Here is a 25,509-nt window from a genome sequence, read left to right on the forward strand (position 1 = left end):
ACTCCGCAAACACTCATACCTCGAGCACGCGGGTCTAGGTTACGGTGAAAATTCAAGCCAAAGCATAATCTGATAGAAACTCATCACAACACATATTTCACCGAAACAAAACACGCAGCAAGTACATGTACACAACATAATACGTATTTTGGAGACCGACTTAGCTTTTAATACAAAATATAAAACATTATACTTTATAATATTTGTAATATTTTTACGATCAAACGAAAACCTACTGTAAAACTATACATCAGTCAATTAAATCCAAATTCACTGCAAAATTACATTACTGAATAGCATTTACGACAAAAGTTATAATACTATCGTTATTATTCTTGGCCTCCTACCTTGTGATTGGTGGTTGCCAAACACGTGTCACCCTATGCTAAAAACATTACAACTTTAATACGTTTATTAAGATGAATTTTATGAGTAAGTATTGAAATGCGTGGATCTCTCGTACTATGGTTTTACGGTGTAATAGTTGAGACGCTAAAAGAACATGTCATATGGAAATAAAACGTAAATAAAACAAGAAACTTTAAAAATGCTAATTAGCCTGCGATGTGCACCTCCTAAACCGACCGGTACAAAACAAAAAACAATATTGAGTTCCTAGTTCGCAGAGACCGTTGTTAGCGAATACATAATCTGTAATAATACTTACAGTTAAAGGCTGATCATTAAATAATTAAATTAATAAGCATTTAAGATATAATACATAGACGTAGCGTTAAATGATCAAAATGTGTTTGCTTTCACATTCCTTCAAATATAATGAAAAAACGATGCAAAACTTATCCAAAACCGTGTAATACATATTAAAAGTTTGAAATGAACTTTTATCTATTTTAAGATATAATAACAACAAGTAAATTCATATTACATAAGGGGTAATTAAGGTAGCGTCAGACTTGATTGGCAACGTGATTATCTTTGCTAAGCGATAGCCAACCTTAGCACATTTTTGTGGAAACTCACCTTTAATTGTCCAAAATATTCACCGATTACTGCTAAGACTGGATAACACTATAAATACATTAAAGTAATATTAAAACTATAATCGTAGTTGCATAACATGAAAGGATAAGACTTCTTCAAATGTCCTCTTATTTTAGAAACTGTTGATTTCTATGATTTTAACTACACTTGATGTTTACGTTACAAAATTATACTTTTTTTTATGTTATAGTGCACTCTACTGACCACGTTAAAAATTGCAAGCTCCTGTCTCGATTACTCTGGCGTCATCAGCATGCGACACACACGTGAAAAGTCCACTCATGCTTATTTTTCTTGTTTAAGTCATTTTTAAACATGGATCTACAATAAGAGTTTATGATACTATACTTCCATGTCTTTAAATCACCAAAATTTAGTTAGCATAGTCCAATTTTTGCGTGTAGCTATGCGGTGTCACGTATTTTCTTGTTTTAGGTGATAATTGAAGAAACAATGGCTAATTCTTTTGAAAATAGTATGAATGATGTAAATGTCATCTCGGAGGATTTGGACCTGCTTCACATTGAGGTGGACACAGATTTGACTGAGAACAGACCCGACAGAGAAAATGCAGTTTGTTCTGTAAGTTCACTTTATTTATTTACAAGGTGAAATTTAGTGTATAGTCATAAATTGAAATTTTATTTTACAGAGGAGGAACTCATTGTGCAGTTCATAACACAATACACATCCAAACTTAGTGTCATATAATGCACCCAAAACTGATATCAATTAAATGTTTGTTTTTTGTTTTTATATCTGGTTACTGTTTAAGTGACTTGGTTTGATGACATTTGTGTCCATTTACAGAAAAATGTCTTGAGGAAGCAGCGACACTGGGAGAGACAACTGACTGCAAAAAAGAGCAAACGAAAAAAGGAGAGGCAACGTAGGAAGCTTAATCGAGAGCAATCTGGTAAACTTCAACATAGCCATGATTTATAATTTGAAACAGTAAATTAAAGCTTGTTTCTTTTGTTTTGTTTGTTTAGATGGTGATGCAGACCGTCCTCAGCATACCAAAAGGGTGCTGAAGGCCATTACTAAAGAGCGTTTGGCAGAAGCTCAGTCCACAGGTCCCAGACTGTGTGTGGACCTCAGTATGACGGACTGCATGTCTGACAAGGTACAGCTCATTTACAAGAACATATGAATCTAGTCCCAAATTCAGGAAATAGAAACACTTGGTAATAGAGTACTCCTGTAGTGTGTGGTGTGTGACAGATTGGTAATTGAAAGGTAGCTGCTATAGTTATTAATATTTATTAATTTATCTGATTCTTTTGATAGTTTGATAGTAATGAGCATTTGTAATGAAGTCAACAGTCCCTCCAGCTCTTGTTTCTGAAGTAAATTTTCCATTCATATATAAAAAAAAAATCAAATATTAAGACACAACGGAGGCTAAACAGCTATGTGTTAACTAAGATCCATAACACGGTTGTTTTAAGTCTGAAAAGCACGTTTAAAATGCAAGATTTGAGATATTGGCCTATAGAATGTTGTGATATAATATATGATATAATCTGAAACGCAGGCATTGTAAAAGTCGAACGTTTATTCACTTTGATTTTATTTTTTTTTTATATTTCTCTTAATCTGACATTAAGACTTTCCTAAGGATTAAAAGTAATTATTATTAATGGAAATGCTAATTAAATATTATTTTGTGTTCAGGAGATCAGCAGACTGTCTGGGCAGCTCAGACGCCTCTATGGCTCAAACAAAAAGGCATCTCGACCATTTCACCTGTTTCTGACGGACCTGAGAGAGGACAGCCGCTTGTACAGAGAGTGTGTGCGAATGAACGATGGCTTCCTCAACTACGCTGTGAATATATTATTATTATTTTTATTATACTATATATTTCTTAATAGTGGAGTGAGATATTGAAAATGGATAGTATAGAAAAATATTTAGATATATATTTTTGTTAAAATAGCTCACAACATTTATAAAATATGCCTTGACTTATTGAACCTCAGCCCACTTCAACTTCATTAAGACACTGTCTTGTATATTTTGTCAGATGGACCTAATGGAAGAAAGCTGTTTAGATCTATTCCCATCAGTGACAATTGTTTACCTCACACCAGATGCTGAACAAGGTGAAATACTACATTTACTAATACTAGTATTTAGCCAGCAGAGGGAGCCGTAACCATAGCAATCAATTATTCTCACTTTTTTCCTTTTGGTGTTAAACTTATCTATCTCCATTGAGAGTAAGACAAGTAACTCACAATGTGAATGCAAGTTTTCCAAGGTTTTTCCTAGATGAATATGTTTAATTCTATACTGTGGAACATTCCAGGTAAAGCAATAACATTTCCATGGAGACAAGCAGATGGCAAATCCCCACCAGAAAAGTGACAGTGTGCCTTTAATTTATACTCATTGTTTGTTCTGTAGCTTTACAGAGTGTGGACCCTGGCAAAGTGTATGTTCTTGGTGGACTTGTGGATGAAAGCATTCAAAAGGTACAGCATTACTTTAGCTCCTACGTGTCCTTTTTTTTTCAAAATGTAATCAATAATTCAAAAATAATGTGAAAATATCATGCGTTTATAGAAGTTGAGCTTGGGCAGAGCCAGTGAGTTGAGCGTTCTCACAGCCAGACTCCCAATAGAAGAATACATGATCAAGAAAAACAACCCAAAAAACTTCCACTCTAAAATACTGGCTATTAACCAGGGTGAGTAGTGTTTACTGCCACTGTAACATTCACACATTGTTTATTGTTCTAATCTAATCTGTATTTTCTTTTCTCCAGTTTTCGACATCTTATTGACATTCTGTGACACTGGCAGCTGGACAGAGGCCTTCAGGTTGTGGTTTCCTTTGGGGAAGGGATACACCGTTGACCCAAATACCTCAAAATCTCAAAGTTAGTGGGACATCCTCTGTTTAATTTACATTTAATTTATTGGCAGCAATGTACATAGGATATAGCACATTATTTTTTTGCACACACTTGATGAGATCTTTGATGGTGCTCAACTTTTCTAGTGGAGAGTCCCTCACCTGCTTGTCTCCATGAAAGTGTTATTGGGTTACCCTGAAAAAGTCTGATCTGTGGTTAAGTTACACGTATGTACATGTATTTTTTTCTTACAACCCAAGTAAAACCAAAATGTGTATAACATGTATTTATTTGTTCTTAATTACAATCTGTAAATGATACAATTATTTTTGCAATTAAAATACAGTTTCTTAACATGTGTAAATGAGAACCAAAATGTTTGCACAAATCTGATGGAGCATAATATTCTGTATATACACTCCTGGTCAAAATTTTAAGACTAGTTGAAAAATTGCAAGAATTCACATTTTGCACTGTTGGAGGTTCTAAGTAGTGCTTCAAAATGCAAAGAGAAGAAATGGGATTGAGACAAAAAAAATTGAGTAAGCAATTTATTGCCAACAACCACTAAACTGAAATAGGCTGTTCATCAGCCCAAATCTTCGCAAAAATGTGCATTCATTGTCATTTTCTGTCAGGTATCCACACTGTCACAACCTCCTGGTAGCAAAGGCAAAAAAGCTTTCTCTCTTTGAAAATGATTGGATTGTTGAGCTGCATCAGCAAGGCCTCTCAAACTTCTTAAAAGATCCTGAGGGTTATGGGGAAAAAAGTCAAGTGGCAGACCCAAAAAAATTTCACCCGTCTCCCTCAGCAACACGAAATTGCCCGTTTGGAGTTTGCACGAGAGCACCAAACATGGGACATTGAAAAGTGGAAGAAAGATTTATTCTCTGATGAGAAAAAATGTAACCTTGACAGTCCTGATGGCTTCCAACGTTATTGGCATTACAGCAAGATTCCACCTAAGATGTTTTCTACACGGCACAGTGGAGGGGGTGCCATCATGATCTGGGGGGCTTTTTGCTTCAGTGGAACAATGGAGCTTCAGGTTGTGAAGAGGCATCAACAGCACCTGGCTACATGGAGATGTTGCAGAGGGCATCCCTCGTGACTGAAGGCCATTGTCTGTGTGGTAATGACTGGGTTTTCAACAGGACAATGCTGCCGTTCACAATGCCCGCCTGACAAAAGACTTCTTTCAGAGCGATAACATCACTCTTTTGAACCATCTTGTGTATTCCTCTGATCTAAAGCCAACTGAGAATATTTTGGGGTTGGATGGCAAGGGAAGGTTACAAAAATGGACACCAGTTCCAGAAAGTGGATGCCCTCCGTGAAGCCATCTTCACCACTTGGAGCAACATTCTCACTAGCCTCCTGGAAATACTTAGCATCAAGCATGCTGAAACAAATTTTTGAAGTGAAAACTTTGATCAGCTGATGAACAGCCTATTTCAGTTTAATGGTTGTTGGCAATAAATTGCTTACTCAATTTTTTTTCGTCTCACTCCCACTTCTTCTTTTTGCATTTTGAAGCACTTACTTGGAACCTTCTTAAGAACAGTGCAAAATGTGAATTCCTGCAATTTTTACTACTACTACTTCCTCCTCAGTATTTCTCAGGGTTTATGGTACTAAATCACAACTTTTAAGGGTAAATGTTTCTCTCTGCCATTTAAAACCACAAACCACATTTTCATTACCTCATTCAAGATATTTATTTGATTAGTTCTTCGAAATTATTATGTTGGTTCAACTTTTTGTTCTAGAGTTGTGTGTGGCCTGTTTTATACTTTTTGTTTCACTAAAGGTATTCTTTATTTTTAATACAATCATTACATTACATAACATTAAAATATTGTAGTTTTTTATTGTAGATAGATATATAGATATAAATAATAAAATACAAAAAAGAACATTTTCTCATTTGATTGATTTTGCCCCATGCATTTAATTTTCTGTAGTTATTAATCATACAAATAGTGAAATTAGAAGACTTCAAGTCACAAAGCTGATTCTTACTTGGCCTAGAGAGGAGTCTCCTCCTCCTTGGTTCCATGGAAATGTTACTTCTTTGGCAATAATATTCCATAGCATGACATAAAAGTATGGTTATAACTTTATATTCCCGTGGAATCATACAAATGATGTGTCACCTCCTAAACGTTTTGTACTGTGCTGTACCAATTATTAAAATCTTATTGTAGATAGACAGATATAAATAATGCAGCATATATCTCATTTTCAATAATGCAACAAATATTTAAATTGTATTAATAAATTTCACCTTAGACACCTTACAAAGTAGGTAATCAAACAGTTTATTAAAAAAACACCGGCACAGTCTCTTAAAATGAGTACAAAACAATCCTTAAGAAAAGACAATATATACAACAGATATAATAAAGATTAAGTAGGCTACATCATAAAGTTTAAAATCAAATTCCATTACAGGTGACAGTACAGCATGAAAGTATAAAGCACAGATTGTGGTTCTCAGAGTTGATTTCACACTTGGGTTTTGGGGGGCCCTTGCATCTGTTTTTCCAGCACAAATTTCACCAGTTTCTTGACCCAGGAAGACTGTGGATTCAGACACACCTTCTCTCCATTGGACAGTCCAGCGCTGCAGAAGACAAGATCACATTAAAATACTGGAAAATGTGAGTAGAATATCATTTTAGAGACACAAATATGTTGCGTTCACTTTTTTGAATTTGATGATGTCTTCATTTTATATATAGAGGTTACAGGTGTTTTTAAGTCTTTGGATAGGTTCACTGTTTTTGAGAAATATCCAAAGGTATAATTTACAAGATTTGAACCTTATAATTTTTTAGGGATCGTAATGTAGGACCTTTAATGACCACTTTCTGAAGCTATATTGTGAAATAAGTCACTTTTGTTTATTTGTGCTGAGATTTGAAAGAAGAGGTTGAACTTTGGGCCAGTTTTTGTTCTATCGGGACAGGGCCTGTAATAAATATCATCTATGACCTCCAGCTCAATGTTAAACTGTAGACTTAAAGGAATGTTGTGATCTCGTGTGAATGGAACCTTGTGAAATATCGAGATTATACAGAATATACAGATCACCCTGGTGCACCCTCTTTCTACTTGTAAAATCATTATGAATCAACATAATATGGACCTCCTAAGTTATAGTTTGTCACACACTAAATTCTTACAATAATACACAATATGAAATGACAAAAACTCTAATAACTATGATGTATTTTGACATTTAGAACATTTTCAGAAATAATATATTCTATCTTCTCTCAACCAGTTTCATAAGAGCGCAGTTTTGAGGAAGCTCTAACCCTGTTCTCTCTCAATCAGAATTGGATTATTTGCATTTATCACCATTCCTCGACGATGTAGTCATCTTTACGGAATCAGCGTTTCTGAATGTAGTAATTTGACGTAAACAGAAAAATGACCATGTTGTTCATTGTCTTTATTCATCTAAACCTATTGAGTAATTTAGACAGGTTTTGGCCCTTGACGTTGACATTATGGTTTTGTTGTATTTCGTATGTGATCTCTGATGTCTGTGTAAAATGAACAACTTCAACACAATTTTTAAACTTGAAAAAACTAGTCAAGATTATTCATAAAAATCCTAAGTATAATTATGTTAACACTGTTTCAATGAAATGAGTGGTTTAACCTGTCATAGGCACTTTAAAGTAACTCACATGACTTCAGTGTGGGGACAGTGAGGTCCCTCTGGCACCAGTTTGATGCTCCTCAGACTGTCCGGGGGAATGATCCTGGACTCTACATGCAGACAGCGGCAGTGGCTGTTGTACTCCCTGTTTATCGGAGGCATGCCTGTAAAATACATCAATACAAGATGCTCAAATGCATAAGATGAATGATAAGCATGAGATCTTTTATATATATGTATACACACATTTTTGCCATTTTTAATGATTTTGTTAATATGTTTTGTTTTCAACCATGCATAAACTAGGAATTTGTGTATACTATACATCTTTAATTTAACTTTACTAAAAAAGAAAATACCAATTGCATAGTATCTGGTTATATGTATATCTACAATAAGATTTTTCAATGCACGCTCCCATAATTATCATTCCTTGTACTAGCAATTCTCATAGTTTCACTTCTGACATGTTTTTAAGAAAAGTGAATGTCTTTTTACTTCCACAGAAGTGAAGTTTAAGGCAACAGGAGATGATGAAAGTATTCTAAACTTCTCAGTTCTCATTATGGCATCGCTGCATGTCCTTCCTGAAAGGTTTTTATTCTGGACTCTTCTCCTTTAATGTTCATTTTATGGTGATTATTAGTGATTATTTATGTTTTGATTTGTTGTATTGTGATTTGAATGTTTTCCTTATTCTGTAAAGCACTTTGAATTACTTTGTGTATGAATTGTGCAATACAAATAAACTTGCCTTGCCTTTTTACACCTATGCTATAGCTTTGCAAAGATATTAACCTAAACCAGGTCTACAAATCTGCAATCTGACAGTTAAACAGCAAATCCCACTATAGAATTCTTAGCTTCCCTCCAGCTCAATTTTAAACTATAAAGACATTATTGTCATGGTGTCACATGAACCCAACCTATTTTCAGTGAGATTGTAGTCAAATCCACGACCTCCCCAGTGTAAGCCATGTACATAAAGTATATTTAACGGCACTAGAATCGTTAGAGCCTATGTGGCGCTTTCCAGTTTAAGATTAGACCAGTATCAAAAATTGTGGTATCATCCAACTTTACTTTGACTGGTGTCAATTCTGTCAACTGGACAAAAGTTTTAGAATGAAGACGTTTCGATGCTCATCCAAGCCGCTTCTTCAGTTCTGGTCAGATTTCTGGTGGACACTGCCTTAGTGGTGGATATCTATTTGAAGGGAGGAGCTAGCAACACTGAAACACACCTATTTGTTTGTGGTTTCTGTTTGTTGGCTAAATCTATTGAACTACCCTGTGAACTGTGACTGAGTCATGTTTTAATAATCTAATGGGTGCTATCACACTTATTAGCATACTGGCTATTGTTTAGATTTAGGTCTGAGGATGGAGTTATAAATAAGAGATAAATTATGTCTAAGCCCCTTATTACTGTTCGAAGATGGATTGTTTTTCCTAACAAAAATGGCCTCTTTGACTCCCCTCTCAGGGCAGTCCAGGCATGGATTATGGACTGAGGGATTAAATGCAAAGTAACTTGCATTGTAATTTTCAGTAACATTTCACAACTGTTTTAACACATTTCAAAAAGAGATAATGTTAATATTTCCTACCTATGCTAAAAAAAAGACTTATATAAATAAATGTATCATTACTCACCGTAAGCAAGGACGAGGAGGGTCCCAAGCATCACCACAACGCACAGCTTCATTGTCCAGAAGATTCTTCCACTCAAAGTCAATGACAACTCTATGGCTGTAAGACTGCCACTGTTCTGATGAGTGCACACAGTCAGTATTTATACATACACTGGAGGTCATGTGTTGTTGATTTTACTGTAGATTCGAGAAAATGCTGTGATTGTGGTGGTGGGTGTGCGCTGGTTTCAGGTTGGTTCACATGTGCAGCAGCAGGAGACAATCATGGGACAGAGGGGCCTAGGGAGAAGTGACTCAAACAGCTTTACAGTAAGAATATTCATAACAAAACTGAATGAGGAAAATTGGTACTTTTAATTATTACTTAATTCAAAAAGAAAATGAAAATATATGAGAATTTGAAAAATAATATAGTGTTTTGATAATGATAACGTGCACTATTGTGTTAACTCTTGCATACACCACATCAAAACTGGAATCAAACTGGGAATAAACCTGAAACCAAACCTGGATTAAAACAGTGCTGAACCAGGACTGGACCATGATAGCTGTGCCCAGTAGTTTACCAAAACAGTCCAAAAATATAAGACCTATGCATTATTAGGCCTATCCTACAGTTTAGACACAAATCTAACTTTAAAGATCCGCCATGTAACTTTTCAGGTGGAGAGTTCGCCACCTGGAGATATTACTGCTTTGATTGAAAAGTGCCACAGGATGGCATTAAAAGATGTATACCAGTGGAAACAAGCAGCTACATGACCAAGTTACAGATGTGACCTAAAAGTTACATAGTACACCTTTAATTTGACACATGATTTGTTAGAGAAGAAAAACAAGAGTAGTTCAAAGCACAATGACTATATAAGGTCTTCATGCCAATGCCCAATGTATTCATGGGTTTCAATTTACTGTCGTATGCAAAATTTAAAAGACTTAAAGGATAATATTTAGTTTTAAATTGTTAATCGCTATGGCAACGGTCCTAATTTTTCATCATTCTGAAACCAATGGATACTCTTCAGATGCTGTGACAATTGACTGGTATCCTGTATGTTATGTGAGTATTTACCCCAAATTTAATCTAGATAAGCCTGTTAGTACATACAGTTAAATCTATTTTTTTTCTTGCTATCTCTAGAGTCACTTTTGTTTGCCCTTAGAATTAGAATTAACCCATCAGCAGTTTTGAGTTGTGTAAGCAATTCTGTTCTTTAGCCTCATTATATGAAACTGTCCAAAGGTTATTAGTGTTGATGAAGTTTCTTTCCCTTTTTATTTGACCCAGAACATAAGACAACTCAGCTCCTGTAACACACTGGATGTCCCTGCACACAAGTAGTAAACAATGAAATCTTGTGACTTAAATGAGAGGTTTTTCTGGTATATGGGTTTAGATAGATTGGGTTCAAATGGGTCATAATGCACGAACCACATGATTACACTGTGAATAATATGACTTTTTTTTTTTGTGTGTGTGTGTGTGTGATCCAAAGCACAAGTGGTCACCAACAGTGGCTTAAGTCATGTTATAGCCTTATGATGCTGGGGTTTAGTATTGTATGTATCCTATGTATTTTGTGCATGATATTTTTGAGGTACCAGTACTTAAGATTTTTGTTGATTATACAAACAAGTACACACATTGCAACTACTTTATCTGTACAACAATACTACAGCTCGTGTAAATGAGGTCATGTCTTTGAGGAACTGAAACAAAAAATACTTGGGAAGTTCAAATCAGTGCAGTATACTTTGATGGCACCAATAGCTGGTAAAATAAGAGATATGATAAGTATCACTATTTTCACAATGCACCCCCAAACTACAGCTAACTAGGTCCTTTCTGATTTGGTCTATATAATTCCTTCATATAATATAACCTTCGTACAATAATTAGTAATTATTATTGATTATAAAAAGGTGTGAACAAACAAGAAATAAAATGGGCAATCTTTTTATTATACCAAAAAATGACATATTTAAGTTTACATATTGTACTAAACAAAATTCATATATTGTACAAAACAAGATTCATAGTCCTTTTATTCACATGGCCGATATAAAATACACAAAATGCATTTTATTACAACAAAAGTTCTTTTTAATACTTTATTCAGCTGCCGGTATTGTCTTTTTTGTAATAAATATTATCGAAAAAACATACTTCAATTAGTAGAAAAAACCTGTACACTGGTGTATAAAAATATATTTGAAAGACAAAACTATACTGAAAAAATAAATCTTTGTATAGAAAATACATTATGATTTTTTGTTGGCATTTAAGACTAACACATTCAAGGTTTCAAGCCATAACATGCTTGACTACTGAACAGATAACAGTAACTCGTTAAAACAATCTTTCTTACATCACAATTATTGTTTTAAAGTAGAAGAAATTAAAGTTGGTGATGTCTGGACAGTTTTGACAGATGCGGGTGAATATTCTGCAGATGGTTCAGTTGTTGTTCTAGGATTTTTCTTGGCGCTGGTTCAGGACAATTTCCTAAACAAACATACAACAGTTGATCAGAGACTTAAAACAGTGTTGTACATGTCTAAACATGACTACATGGTTTTACATGATTATAATAGCACTGAGAAACATGCATGATCATAACACAGTCTGGCCAGAAATGACTCCAGAAAAAAGGTAGTTGTAGCTGCAGCCATAGTAATAGTTTGTAGTAATACTAGCATTAGCAGAAAGGAGTAATAGTTAGTAGTATCAGTATTAGTAAGTAGTAGAATATCTAGTAGCAGTAGTAGTAGTAGTAGTAGTAGTAGTAGTAAGCAGAGGCAAAAGCAGCAGGTGTTTTTGCTGTTTTGTTTATGTGTAGTAGATAGTAGTAGTAGTAGTAAAAGAAGTAGTAATATTAGTAATAATAGTAGTAGTAGTCATAGTAACACACAGTAGTGATGGTGTGTGAATTGGTCATACAAGTTAACATAACACACATAAGTAATTTTATCAGTAGCTGTAGTAAAATTCTATTCATACATTTCAGTGTAAAATAATGTTTAAAATAACTTTTAAAGAGTCTTACCTTCTCAGGTTCTCAAGATGAAGGAAGAATTCTCCCTCAGGATCAATGCACACTTTTCTATTGTCTTTGAGGGTCAGTCTGCAAATTATAACAATGACTATTTTAGCTTTTAATTTTACAAACAGGCAACTTTCTTCACACTACTTACATGACTTCCACTCTGTTGCAGAATGGATTTGGTTTTAACCTTCGATAAGATGATATTAGGTCAAGGGAGACTTCTTGGTCTGTTTTCACACATTTGCAACGTGGCTCGAATGCTGAAATAAATACGCATAATTTACAATTAAAAAAACAAAACAAAAAATAAACTCATAAAACATATTAGGTACTTACGTTTTGATGCACACATAGTAGCACACATGAGAAGAAATACAAAGTGGATCTTCATCTTGCACTGTTGAGTTTTCTCCAGTTGTAAGTAGACGTCTGTATTAGTCTGGCTGTCTTCTTGTCCTCTTGTTGCTTCTAATGCCCCTAAAATCTCCAGTCTCATATTTATACTCCAAAGTTGTGCAGGATTTCAAAAAAAAAAAACGATTCCTCTGCAACATTCACCTTCCAATTATTTACTCTCCTCCGAATACTGTGTTTCACTTCCTATAGAGCTCCACGAAAAACTCAAGTCAAGTAATCAGAAAGAAAGCAATTGAAATGAGCAGAAATAAGCAATTACTTCATTGATCCAACACTACTTTTGACTGAAAAAAATATCTATAGCCATTGCATACCACATGTCTACATATAATTGAATAGACAACAGTAAAATTCAAATCTTCTTTGCAGTGTAAAATAATGTAAAATTGTTTGGGAGATTGGGTTACCAAATGTATCTCATATTTGTCTTATGATGGAGCTTTTTGCAATAAATTCCAACTGGTTGCTACTAACATTACTGTGCTAACTGGTTAATCTGACTTGATTTGTTGAAATTAATTTAATTATAGAAGTTTTTACTACTCAGAAATACCTTAAAATACATGCATTCTTACTGTGACTGGCCTTTCCACAGACCTGACCTTTAAAATCTGGTAGCATCACCTGCTTGTCTCCAAGGAGATACATATGTTTATGCACATGTGCACATTATAACACTGTGCACATGTGCACATTATAACACTGTGAATGGAGGCTATGTAGGTGGCACACTCTCCACTAGAAAAGTTACAAAGTGCACCTTTAACTACCTTATGTTAAAACATTTCAGTTTAGTATATTATTGAACTTTTTCTGCTTTTCCAGACCCAGTCAACGGGGCAGCTGTCTAAGGAGGGATTTACAGACATTCCTCACTCTAGACATGTCCTCCTGGTCCTCATGGTGTTACCAGACCAGCTGAGGGATATAGTTCCTCCGGCATCTCCTGGGTCTTCCCTGGGAGCCTCCTCCCAGTGGGACATGTAAAACACACCTCCCCTCCTCTCAATGTGGAGGAGCAGCAGCTCTACTCCGAGCACCTCCTGTGTGACAGTGCTCCTCACCCTATCTCTATGGGACTAATTTGAGAACTCTACCTTTCAGCTCATTCACCACAACAGCTGACAGTCAGTCTCACGCTCTATCCTTTCCTTGAACTCCTCCACTTGAGAAGATACTTTCCACCCACCTGGAGAACCATGGCCTTGGAGTTGGAAGAGCTCATCTTCATTCCAGCCAGTTCACACTACTAACCGCCACAGTGCATGCTGCAGGTTCTGGTTTGATCAGGACAATATTTTCCGCAAACAGCAAAGATGAGATCCAGGGGTCCTCAAATTGGACCCCGTCTGGTTCCTGACTATGCCTAGAAATTCTATGCAGTCAGGACACTAGACAGCAGTATTATATTTCAGGAAAATGACAAGATTTTTTGCTTCAAGTATAAAGTTAAAATCCAAGTGCATGTGGGACTTTTAACTTTACCTAAAAATCTTGTCCTTTTCTGAAATATGATTGGGAAAATAGCATGCCTGTAGTGCTGCAGTATATGTGCCCTATTACATGGGCCAACATCAAATGTAATAAAAAGACTTAAAGCATCTAAATCTGAAATGCTGTCGATTAAGGCCCAGTTAAAATACAAAAGTGAACAAATACGTACTTTTTCACATTCTTCCAGACTGATGCCTTTGGCCAAAGTTGGTCAAATTTGGCCCTCAGACCAATTTGTGTTGGCCCTCAAACATCACCAAATCACCAAAAGAAGGTTAAAAGTTTTACAGCAAATTTTGAACATTTCAGCTATTATAACTTAAATAACAAACATTTTGATGTGATACAGACTTAACATAAATGTTTCAAGCCTTATTACAAGTGTGGTGGTTCAATGAAACCTAAATCAAATGCAACATTTTGAATTATTCACTTCAGTGACCTGTATCTGTGGCCCTCTGCTCTGTATAAGTTTCAATATGTGGCCCGCGGTGAAAAAAGTTTGAACATCCTTGTAAACCATTTAAAAGTGTGTAATCGAATTGACCAGTATTATATGTTATGGAGATAACCCAATGTACACTTTGGATTAGTAGGCATAATAACATAAAGTGTGCAAATCAATGTTTTGTTTTGTTTTTTTCCAAATTGGCCCATTTCCATTTTAGACTGTAGGAGAGTGATATCAGAGCATATTTAGAGCACATTCATGTTTACTTTAAGTAGGACATCTATTGGGATTGCAATGGTCCTACAACAAAAAAGTGGTAGTTAGTTGTTAGTCTCTTTAGCAGTTGATTGAGTTCAGTCACTAGTCAATGTATAATATGAATCAATTGAGCTACTTAGGGTCTTAGATTAGCATGCAGTAGGTCTCTGTGGTGCAATCGGTTAGCGCGTTCGGCTGTTAACCGAAAGGTTGGTGGTTCGAGCCCACCCAGGGACGGTCAATTTTCCTTGATAATTAACATTAAATGTGTAGCCAGTTTGATTTGAACTGGACAAATTATACCACATAACTCTTGTCTTGATGACATGACATCACCACAATACAGAGTAAATTGAATAACCGCAGTGTAGGCCTTTTTCTGTGCCTACAGTCTATGGTCCACACTGCTTGAGCCGGGTCAGAATAACTTTGAGAAAAAAATAAATGGATAAATAATGAACCTAATAATTAAAACAAATAATCAGATATTACTATTTTCACAATTCACTCCCAAACTTCTGTTAACTAACTTCTTACCTGTTACTTTCTGCTTTGGGCTGTATCATTATGAACTAATAATTATTTATTTTGAAAAAAGGTGTGAACAAACAAGAAATAAAATGGTGAGTCCTTTTATTATATCAAAAAATGTCATGTATACATGTACATATTATACAAAACAAGATTCATAGTCCTTTTCATTCGCAATGGTCACTATAAAAATGTGAACTATGCATTTTATTACACCTGCCAATAGTGTGTTTTTCATGAATGTTTTCATAACTTCAATTAGTAGAAATAACAGTGTGCAATGACATGGAAAATGTATTTGAAACATAAAATTATATTGGAAAAAAAACAACAAAAAACGTTTTCTATAATATAAACTATGATTTGTTGTTGGCATTTAAGACTAAAACATTCAAGATTTCAAGCCATGTCATGCCTGACCACTGTAAAGACTCATTTAAACTCATTTTCCTACGGCACAATTATTGTTTTAAAGTAGAAGAAATTAAAGTTGGTGATGTCTGGAGAGTTTTGACAGATGCAGGTGAATATTCTGCAGATGGTTCAGTTGTTGTTCTAGGATTTTTCTTGGCACCGGTTTGGGACAATTTCCTAAACAAACATACAACAGTTGATCAGAGACTTAAAACAGTGTCATACATGTCTAAACATGACTACATGGTTTTACATGATTATAATAGCACTAAAAAATATGCATGATCATAACACAGTCTGGCCAGAAATGACTCCAGAAAGAAGGTACTAGTAGTAGTAGTAGTAGTAGTAGTAGTAGTAGTAGTAGTAGTAGTAGTAGTCATAATAGCACGCAGTAGGGATGCTGTTTGAGTTGCCCATACAAGTTAACACACATAAGTAATTGTATCAGTAGCTGTAGTAAAATTTTATTCATACATTTCAGTGTAAAATAATGTTTAAAATAACTTTTAAAGAGTCTTACCTTCTCAGGTTCTCAAGAAAAAGGGAGAATTGTCCTTCGGGATCAATGCACACTTTTCTATTGTCTTTGAGGGTCAGTCTGCAAATTGTAACAATTACTATTTTAGCTTTTAATTTTACAAGTAGGCAACTTTCTTCACACTACTTACATGACTTCCACTTTGTTGCAGAATGGATTTGGTTTTATCCTTTGATAGGATGATATTAGATCAAGGGAGACTTGTTTGTGTGTTTTCACACATTTGCAAAGTGGCTCAAATGCTGAAATAAATACGCATAATTTACAATAAAAAAAAACCCCTAAACAAACAATAAACTTGTAAAACATATTTGGTACTTACATTTTGATGCACACATAGTAGCACACATGAGAAGAAATACATAGTGGATCTTCATCTTGCACTGTTGAGTTTTCTCCAGTTGTAAGTAGACGTCTGTATTAGTCTGGCTGTCTTCTTGTCCTCTTGTTGCTTCTAATGCCGCTATAATCTCTAATGCCTTATATTTATACTCCAAAGCTGTGCAAGAAAAAAAACCAAAAACGATTCTTCTGCAACATTCACCTTCCAGTAATCTACTTTCCTCCAAATACTGTGTTTCACTTCCTATAGAGCTCCATAAAACTCTCAAGTCAAGAAATGCAGCAGTTACCTCACTGATCCAAGACTACTTTTGACTGAAAAAAATATCTATAGTCATTGCATACCACATGTCTACATATAATTGAATAGACAACAGTAAAATTCAAATCGTCTTTGCAGTGAAAAATTATGAATGTTCAAATGTATACATTGATTGTTTTCTTTGAGATTGGGTTACCAAATGTATCATATTTGTCTTATGATAGAGCTTTTTATAAGACATTCCAACTGGTTGCTACTAACATTACTGTAATAACTGGTTAATCTGATTTGATTTTTTAAATTACTTTAATGATAGAAGTTTTTACTGCTCAGAGATACCTTAAAAAACATGCATTCTTACTGTGGGTGGGCTCGTCTTTCCACAGACCTGACCTTTAAAATCTGGTAGCATCACCTGCTTGTCTTCAAGGAGATACATATGTTTATGTGCCACACTGTGAATGGAGGCTATGTAGGTGGCACACTCTCCACTAGAAAATTTACAAAGTGCACCTTTAACTACCTTATGTTAAAACATTTCAGTTTAGTATATTATTGAACTTTTTCTGCTTTTCCAGAGCCAGTCGCAGGGGCAGCTATCTAAGCAGGGATTAACAGACATCCCTCACTCCAAACATGTCCTCCTGGACCTCATGGCGTTCCCAGACCAGCTGAGGAATATAGTTCCTCCGACGTCTCCTGGTTTTTTCTGGGAGCCTCCTCCCTGTGGGACATGCCTGAAACACCTTCTATGGGAATCATCCAGGAGGCATCTGGAACAACAACTCAACTGGCTCCTCTCAACGTGGATGAGCAGCAGCTCTACTCCGAACTCCTCCCGTGTGACAGTGCTCCTCACCCTATCTCTATGGGACTAATTTGAGAACTCTGCCTTTCAGCTCATTCACCACAACAGTTGACACAGCAACCACATCACTGCAGACGATGCATCTGCCTGTAAATCTCACGCTCTATCCTTTCCTTGAACTCCTTTACTTGAGAAGAGACTCCCCATCCACCTGGAGAACCATGGCCTTGGAGTTGGACAAGCTGATCTTCATTCCAGCCAGTTCACACTACTAACCGCCACAGTGCATGCTGCAGGTTCTGGTTTGATCAGGACAATATTTTCTTCAAACAGCAGAAATGAGATCCAATGGTCTTAAAACTGTCCCCCCTCTGGTTCCTGACTGTTCCTGGAAATTCTATGCAGCCAGGACAGTAGACGGCACTATTGTATTCCAGGAAAGGGCAAGATTTTTTGCTTTGAGTATAAAGTTTAAATCCAAGTTCATGTGGGACTTTTAACTTTGCCTAAAAAGCGTGTCATTTTCTGAAATAAAACTGAGAAAATAGCATGCTTTAGTGCTGCAGTATATGTGCCCTATTACATGGGTCAAAATCAAATGTAATAAAATGACTTAAAACATCAAAATCTGAAATGCTGTCAATTATTGCCTATTTAGAATACAAAAGTGAACAAATATGTACCTTTTCACATTCTTCCAGACTGATGCAAAATTTGGCCAAATCTGGCCCCCCAACACAATTTTTGTTGGCCCTCAGACATCCTTCTGAATTGCCCCAAATCAACAAAAGTAGTGGGAACGTTTTTCAGGAAATTTTGAACATTTCAGCTATTATAGCTTAAATAACTAATATTTTGATGTGATACAGACTTAACATAAATGTTCCAAGACTTATTAAATCTGTGGGGGTTCAATCAAACCTACATCAAATGTAGCATTTTAAATTATTCACTTCAGTGACCTGTATCTGTGGCCCTCTGCTCTGTATAAGTTTCAATATGTGGCACTTGGTGAAAAAAGGTTTGAACATTCTTGTAGACACTTTAACAGTTTGTAATTGAATTGGCTAATATTGTACGCTCCGCAATGGAGATAACAGGGGGCAACGGTTAAGTGGGCCCTAACCCAATGTACAGCAACAAACAACTGCTACATAGTTGTCAATATTTAGCAGTTGATTCACCTCAGCAACTATTCAATGTATAATATGAATAATTTGAGCAACTTAGGACCTCAACTAATTTCACATGAAGTCTCTGTGGTGTAATCAGTTGGTGCATTTGGCTGTTAACTGAAAGGTTGATGGTTTGAGCCCACCAAGGGGTGACCTGTTTTCCTTTATAACGAACATGAAATGTATAGCCAATGAATTTGATTTGAACTGGACAAATTAAACCACATAACTCTTCTTGTCTTGATGAAATGACATCACTAGAATACAGAGTAAATTGTGTAATTGCAGTGTAGGCCTTTTTCTGTGCCTATGGTCTATGGTCTGCACATCTTGGATCATGTCAGCACACAGGTCAGAATAATTTTGAGAGAAAAAAATATATATAAATGGATAAATAATGAACCTAATAATAAAAAAAAAAAATCAAATATCACTATTTGAACAATTTACTCCCAAACTCCAGTTAACTAACTTCTTACCTGCTACTTTCTGCTTTGAGCTGTATCATTCCTTCATAATAATACAACACAAAAATGTGTGAACTAATTCTTATTTATTATGAAAAAAGGTGTTATCAAACAACAAATAAAATGGTGAGTCCTTTTATTATATCAAGAAAGTGTCATATATACGTATACATATTATACAAGACAAGATTCACATATTGTACAAAACAAGATTCATAAACCTTTTCATTCACATGATCAACATAAAATGAGAACTATGCATTTTATTACAACTAAAATCCATTTTAATACTTGATTCAGCTGCCAATAGTTTTTTTTTCATAAATATTTTCACAAAAACATACTTCAATTAATAGAAATAACAGTGTAAGCTGATGTAGAAAAATGTATTTGAAACATAAAATTATATTGAAAAAAAAAAAACACATTCAAGATTTCAAGCCATGTCATGCCTGACTACTGTAAAGATAACAGTAACACGATAAAAAAAAATTAATCTTATGGCACAATTATTGTTTTAAAGTAGAAGAAATTAAAGTTGGTGATGTCTGGAGAGTTTTGACAGATGCAGGTGAATATTCTGCAGATGGTTCAGTTGTTGTTCTAGGATTTTTCTTGGCACCGGAAGAAATTAAAGTTGGTGATGTCTGGAGAGTTTTGACAGATGCAGGTGAATATTCTGCAGATGGTTCAGTTGTTGTTCTAGGATTTTTCTTGGCACCGGTTCGGGACAATTTCCTAAACAAACATACAACAGTTGATCAGAGACTTAAAACAGTGTCATACATGTCTAAACATGACTACATGGTTTTACATGATTATAATAGCACTGAAAAACATGCATGATCATAACACAGTCTGGCCAGAAATGACTCCAGAAAGAAGGTACTAGTAGTAGTAGTAGTAGTAGTAGTAGTAGTAGTAGTAGTAGTAGTAGTCATAATAGCACGCAGTAGGGATGCTGTTTGAGTTGCCCATACAAGTTAACACACAAAAGTAATTGTATCAGTAGCTGTAGTAAAATCCTATTCATACATTTCAGTGTAAAATAATGTTTAAAATAACTTTTAAAGAGTCTTACCTTCTCAGGTTCTCAAGAAAAAGGGCGAATTGTCCTTCGGGATCAATGCACACTTTTCTATTGTCTTTGAGGGTCAGTCTGCAAATTATAACAATGACTATTTTAGCTTTTAATTTTACAAATAGGCAACTTTCTTCACACTACTTACATGACTTCCACTCTGCTGCAGAATGGATTTGGTTTTGTCCTTTGATAGGATGATATTAGATCAGGGGACACTTGTTTGTCTGTTTTCACACATTTGCAACGTGGCTCAAATGCTGAAATAAATAGGCATAATTTACAACAAAAAAACAAAGCAAAAAATAAACTTGTAAAACATATTTGGTACTTACGTTTTGATGCACACATAGTAGCACACATGAGAAGAAATACATAGTGGATCTTCATCTTGCACTGTTGAGTTTTCTCCAGTTGTAAGTAGACGTCTGTATTAGTCTGGCTGTCTTCTTGTCCTCTTGTTGTTTCTAATGCCCCTAAAATCTCCAGTCTCATATTTATACTCCAAAGTTGTGCAGGATTTCCAAAAAAACGATTCCTCTGCAACATTCACTTTCCAATTATTTACTCTCCTCCGAATACTGTATTTCACTTCCTATAGAGCTCCACGAAAAACTCAAGTCAAGTAATCAGAAAGAAAGCAATTGAAATGAGCAGAAATAAGCAATTACTTCATTGATCCAACACTACTTTTGACTGAAAAAAATATCTATAGCCATTGCATACCACATGTCTACATATAATTGAATAGACAACAGTAAAATTCAAATCTTCTTTGCAGTGTAAAATAATGTAAAATTGTTTGGGAGATTGGGTTACCAAATGTATCTCATATTTGTCTTATAATGGAGCTTTTTGCAATAAATTCCAACTGGTTGCTACTAACATTACTGTGCTAACTGGTTAATCTGACTTGATTTGTTGAAATTAATTTAATCATAGAAGTTTTTACTGCTCAGAAATACCTTAAAATACATGCATTCTTACTGTGACTGGCCTTTCCACAGACCTGACCTTTAAAATCTGGTAGCATCACCTGCTTGTCTCCAAGGAGATACATATGTTTATGCACATGTGCACATTATAACACTGTGCACATGTGCACATTATAACACTGTGAATGGAGGCTATGTAGGTGGCACACTCTCCACTAGAAAAGTTACAAAGTGCACCTTTAACTACCTTATGTTAAAACATTTCAGTTTAGTATATTATTGAACTTTTTCTGCTTTTCCAGACCCAGTCAACGGGGCAGCTGTCTAAGGAGGGATTTACAGACATTCCTCACTCTAGACATGTCCTCCTGGACCTCATGGTGTTACCAGACCAGCTGAGGGATATAGTTCCTCCGGCGTCTCCTGGGTCTTCCCTGGGAGCCTCCTCCCAGTGGGACATGTAAAACACACCTCCCCTCCTCTCAATGTGGAGGAGCAGCAGCTCTACTCCGAGCACCTCCTGTGTGACAGTGCTCCTCACCCTATCTCTATGGGACTAATTTGAGAACTCTACCTTTCAGCTCATTCACCACAACAGCTGACAGTCAGTCTCACGCTCTATCCTTTCCTTGAACTCCTCCACTTGAGAAGATACTTTCCACCCACCTGGAGAACCATGGCCTTGGAGTTGGAAGAGCTCATCTTCATTCCAGCCAGTTCACACTACTAACCGCCACAGTGCATGCTGCAGGTTCTGGTTTGATCAGGACAATATTTTCTGCAAACAGCAAAGATGAGATCCAGGGGTCCTCAAATAGGACCCTGTCTGGTTCCTGACTGTGCCTAGAAATTCTATGCAGTCAGGACACTAGACAGCAGTATTATATTTCAGGAAAACGACAAGATTTTTTGCTTCAAGTATAAAGTTAAAATCCAAGTGCATGTGGGACTTTTAACTTTACCTAAAAATCTTGTCCTTTTCTGAAATATGATTGGGAAAATAGCATGCCTGTAGTGCTGCAGTATATGTGCCCTATTACATGGGCCAACATCAAATGTAATAAAAAGACTTAAAGCATCTAAATCTGAAATGCTGTCGATTAAGGTCCAGTTAAAATACAAAAGTGAACAAATACGTACTTTTTCACATTCTTCCAGACTGATGCCTTTGGCCAAATTTGGTCAAATCTGGCCCTCAGACCAATTTGTGTTGGCCCTCAAACATCACCAAATCACCAAAAGAAGGTTAAAAGTTTTACAGCAAATTTTGAACATTTCAGCTATTATAACTTAAATAACAAACATTTTGATGTGATACAGACTTAACATAAATGTTCCAAGCCTTATTACAAGTGTGGTGGTTCAATGAAACCTAAATCAAATGCAACATTTTGAATTATTCACTTCAGTGACCTGTATCTGTGGCCCTCTGCTCTGTATAAGTTTCAATATGTGGCCCGCGGTGAAAAAAGTTTGAACATCCTTGTAAACCATTTAAAAGTGTGGTAATCGAATTGACCAGTATTATATGTTATGGAATGGAGATAACCCAATGTACACTTTGGATTAGTAGGCATAATAACATAAAGTGTGCAAATCAATGTTTTGTTTTGTTTTTTCAAAATTGGCCCATTTCCATTTTAGACTGTAGGAGAGTGATATCAGAGCATATTTAGAGCACATTCATGTTTACTTTAAGTAGGACATCTATTGGGATTGCAATGGTCCTACAACAAAAAAGTGGTAGTTAGTTGTTAGTCTCTTTAGCAGTTGATTGAGTTCAGCAGGTCTCTGTGGCGCAATCGGTTAGCGCGTTCGGCTGTTAACCGAAAGGTTGGTGGTTCGAGCCCACCCAGGGACGATCAGTTTTCCTTGATAATTAACATTAAATGTGTAGCCAGTTTGATTTGAACTGGACAAATTATACCACATAACTCTTCTTGTCTTGATGACATGACATCACCACAATACAGAGTAAATTGAATAACCGCAGTGTAGGTGTTTTTTCTGTGCCTACAGTCTATGGTCCGCACTACTCGAGCCATGTCAGCACATGGGTCAGAATAACTTTGAGAAAAAAAAACAAAAAATAAATGGATAAATAAAGAACCTAATAATTAAAACAAATAATCAGATATCACTATTTTCACAATTCACTCCCAAACTCCTGTTAACTAACTTCTTACCTGTTACTTTGTGCTTTGGTCTGTATCATTATGAACTAATTATTATTTATTATGAAAAAAGGTGTGATCAAACAAGAAATAAAATGGTGAGTCCATTTATTATATAAAAAAAGTGTCATATATATGTATACATATTATACAAGACACATTCACATATTGTATAAAACAAGATTCATAAACCTTTTCATTCACATGGTCAACATAAAATGAGAACTATGCATTTTATTACAACGAAAATCCATTTTAATACTTGATTCAGCTGACAATAGTTTTTTTTTTTTTCATAAATATTATCACAAAAACATACTTCAATTAATAGAAATAACAGTGTAAGCTGATGTAGAAAAATGTATTTGAAACATAAAATTCAAAATTTCAAGCCATGTCATGCCTGACTACTGTAAAGATAACAGTAACACGATAAAAAAAAATTAATCCTATGGCACAATTATTGTTTTAAAGTAGAAGAAATTAAAGTTGGTGATGTCTGGAGAGTTTTGACAGATGCAGGTGAATATTCTGCAGATGGTTCAGTTGTTGTTCTAGGATTTTTCTTGGCACCGGTTCGGGACAATTTCATAAACAAACATACAACAGTTGATCAGAGACTTAAAACAGTGTCATACATGTCTAAACATGACTACATGGTTTTACATGATTATAATAGCACTGAAAAACATGCATGATCATAACGCAGTCTGGCCAGAAATGACTCCAGAAAGAAGGTACTAGTAGTAGTAGTAGTAGTAGTAGTAGTCATAATAGCACGCAGTAGGGATGCTGTTTGAGTTGCCCATACAAGTTAACACAGTCTTACCTTCTCAGGTTCTCAAGTAAAAGGGAGAATTCTCCCTCAGGATCAATGCACACTTTTCTATTGTCTTTGAGGGTCAGTCTGCAAATTATAACAATGACTATTTTAGCTTTTAATTTTATAAATAGGCAACTTTCTTCACACTACTTACATGACTTCCACTTTGTTGCAGAATGGATTTGGTTTTGTCCTTTGATAGGATGATATTAGTTTAAGGGACACTTGTTTGTCTGTTTTCACACATTTGCAACGTGACTCAAATGCTGAAATAAATAGGCATAATTTACAATTAAAAAAACAACAAAAAATAAACTTGTAAAACATTTTTGGTACTTACGTTTTGATGCACACATAGCAGCACACATGAAAAGAAATATAAAGTGGATCTTCATCTTGCACTGTTGAGTTTTCTCCAGTTGTAAGTAGACGTCTGTATTAGTCTGGCTGTCTTCTTGTCCTCTTGTTGCTTCTAATGCCCCTAAAATCTCCAACCTCATATTTATACTCCAAAGTTGTGCAGGATTTCCAGAAAAGAATTCCTCTGCAACATTCACCTTCCAATAAATTACTTTCCTCCAAATATGGTGTTTCACTTCCTATAGAGCTCCACAAAAAACTCAAGTCAAGGCATGCAGCGATTACCTCACTGATCTAATACTACTTTTGACAAATTAAAAAAAAATCTATAGTCATTGCATACCACATGTTTACGTATAATTGAATAAACAAGAGTACAATTCAAATCTCCTTTGCAGTGTAAAATTATGAATGTTCAAATGTATAAATTGATTGTTTTCTTTGAGATTGGGTTACTGAATGTATCATATTTGTCTTATGATGGAGCTTTTTATAAGACATTTTAACTGGTTAATCTGACTAGATTTTTTTAAATGACCTTAATTCCAAAAATTTTTACTGCTCAGAAATACCTTAAAAAAAACATGCGTTCTTACTGTGAGTGGGCTCGCCATTCCACAGACCTGACCTTTAAAATCTGGTAGCATCACCTGTTTATCTCCAAGGAGACACATATGTTTATGCCACACTGTGAATGGAGGCTATGTAGGTTGCACACCCTCCACTAGAAAAG

General features: G+C 35.4%; 3 protein-coding genes, 1 long non-coding RNA gene and 2 other non-coding genes across 6 annotated transcripts; 3 read left to right on the forward strand and 3 right to left on the reverse strand.

Annotated features, from left to right (window-relative positions):
• Positions 1-1,389: 1,389 nt before the first annotated feature.
• trmt10b (tRNA methyltransferase 10B) lies at positions 1,390-4,148 on the forward strand. Its single transcript, XM_033983394.2, has 8 exons — positions 1,390-1,584; positions 1,813-1,918; positions 1,995-2,128; positions 2,680-2,832; positions 3,032-3,110; positions 3,415-3,482; positions 3,574-3,697; positions 3,776-4,148. Exons 1-8 carry the CDS (start codon positions 1,456-1,458, stop codon positions 3,892-3,894), a joined length of 912 nt encoding a protein of 303 aa, XP_033839285.1. The 5' UTR covers positions 1,390-1,455; the 3' UTR covers positions 3,895-4,148.
• Positions 4,149-6,210: 2,062 nt separating this feature from the next.
• cxcl19 (chemokine (C-X-C motif) ligand 19) lies at positions 6,211-9,313 on the reverse strand. The gene is made up of 3 exons (XM_033983922.2): positions 9,198-9,313; positions 7,570-7,705; positions 6,211-6,494 (listed from the first exon to the last, which is right to left on the reverse strand). The coding sequence occupies exons 1-3, from the start codon at positions 9,247-9,249 to the stop codon at positions 6,377-6,379; spliced, it is 306 nt and encodes a 101-aa protein (XP_033839813.1). The 5' UTR covers positions 9,250-9,313; the 3' UTR covers positions 6,211-6,376.
• A 5,713-nt stretch (positions 9,314-15,026) lies between these two features.
• Positions 15,027-15,100, forward strand: trnan-guu (transfer RNA asparagine (anticodon GUU)). The gene has a single exon. It is a non-coding gene; the product is annotated as a tRNA-Asn (tRNA).
• Positions 15,101-15,857: 757 nt separating this feature from the next.
• LOC129457110 (uncharacterized) lies at positions 15,858-16,538 on the reverse strand. The gene is made up of 3 exons (XR_008649101.1): positions 16,480-16,538; positions 16,332-16,409; positions 15,858-15,985 (listed from the first exon to the last, which is right to left on the reverse strand). It is a non-coding gene; the product is annotated as an uncharacterized LOC129457110 (long non-coding RNA).
• A 3,301-nt stretch (positions 16,539-19,839) lies between these two features.
• Positions 19,840-24,955, reverse strand: LOC129457080 (C-X-C motif chemokine 9-like). The gene is made up of 5 exons (XM_055228898.1): positions 24,757-24,955; positions 24,571-24,682; positions 20,485-20,562; positions 20,026-20,141; positions 19,840-19,862 (listed from the first exon to the last, which is right to left on the reverse strand). Exons 1-5 carry the CDS (start codon positions 24,914-24,916, stop codon positions 19,840-19,842), a joined length of 489 nt encoding a protein of 162 aa, XP_055084873.1. The 5' UTR covers positions 24,917-24,955.
• On the forward strand, positions 23,207-23,280 carry trnan-guu (transfer RNA asparagine (anticodon GUU)). The gene has a single exon. It is a non-coding gene; the product is annotated as a tRNA-Asn (tRNA).
• Positions 24,956-25,509: the final 554 nt, after the last annotated feature.

This window comes from Periophthalmus magnuspinnatus, chromosome 18 (genome assembly GCF_009829125.3).
Source record: "Periophthalmus magnuspinnatus isolate fPerMag1 chromosome 18, fPerMag1.2.pri, whole genome shotgun sequence".
In the NCBI taxonomy this organism is placed as follows: domain Eukaryota; kingdom Metazoa; phylum Chordata; class Actinopteri; order Gobiiformes; family Gobiidae; genus Periophthalmus; species Periophthalmus magnuspinnatus.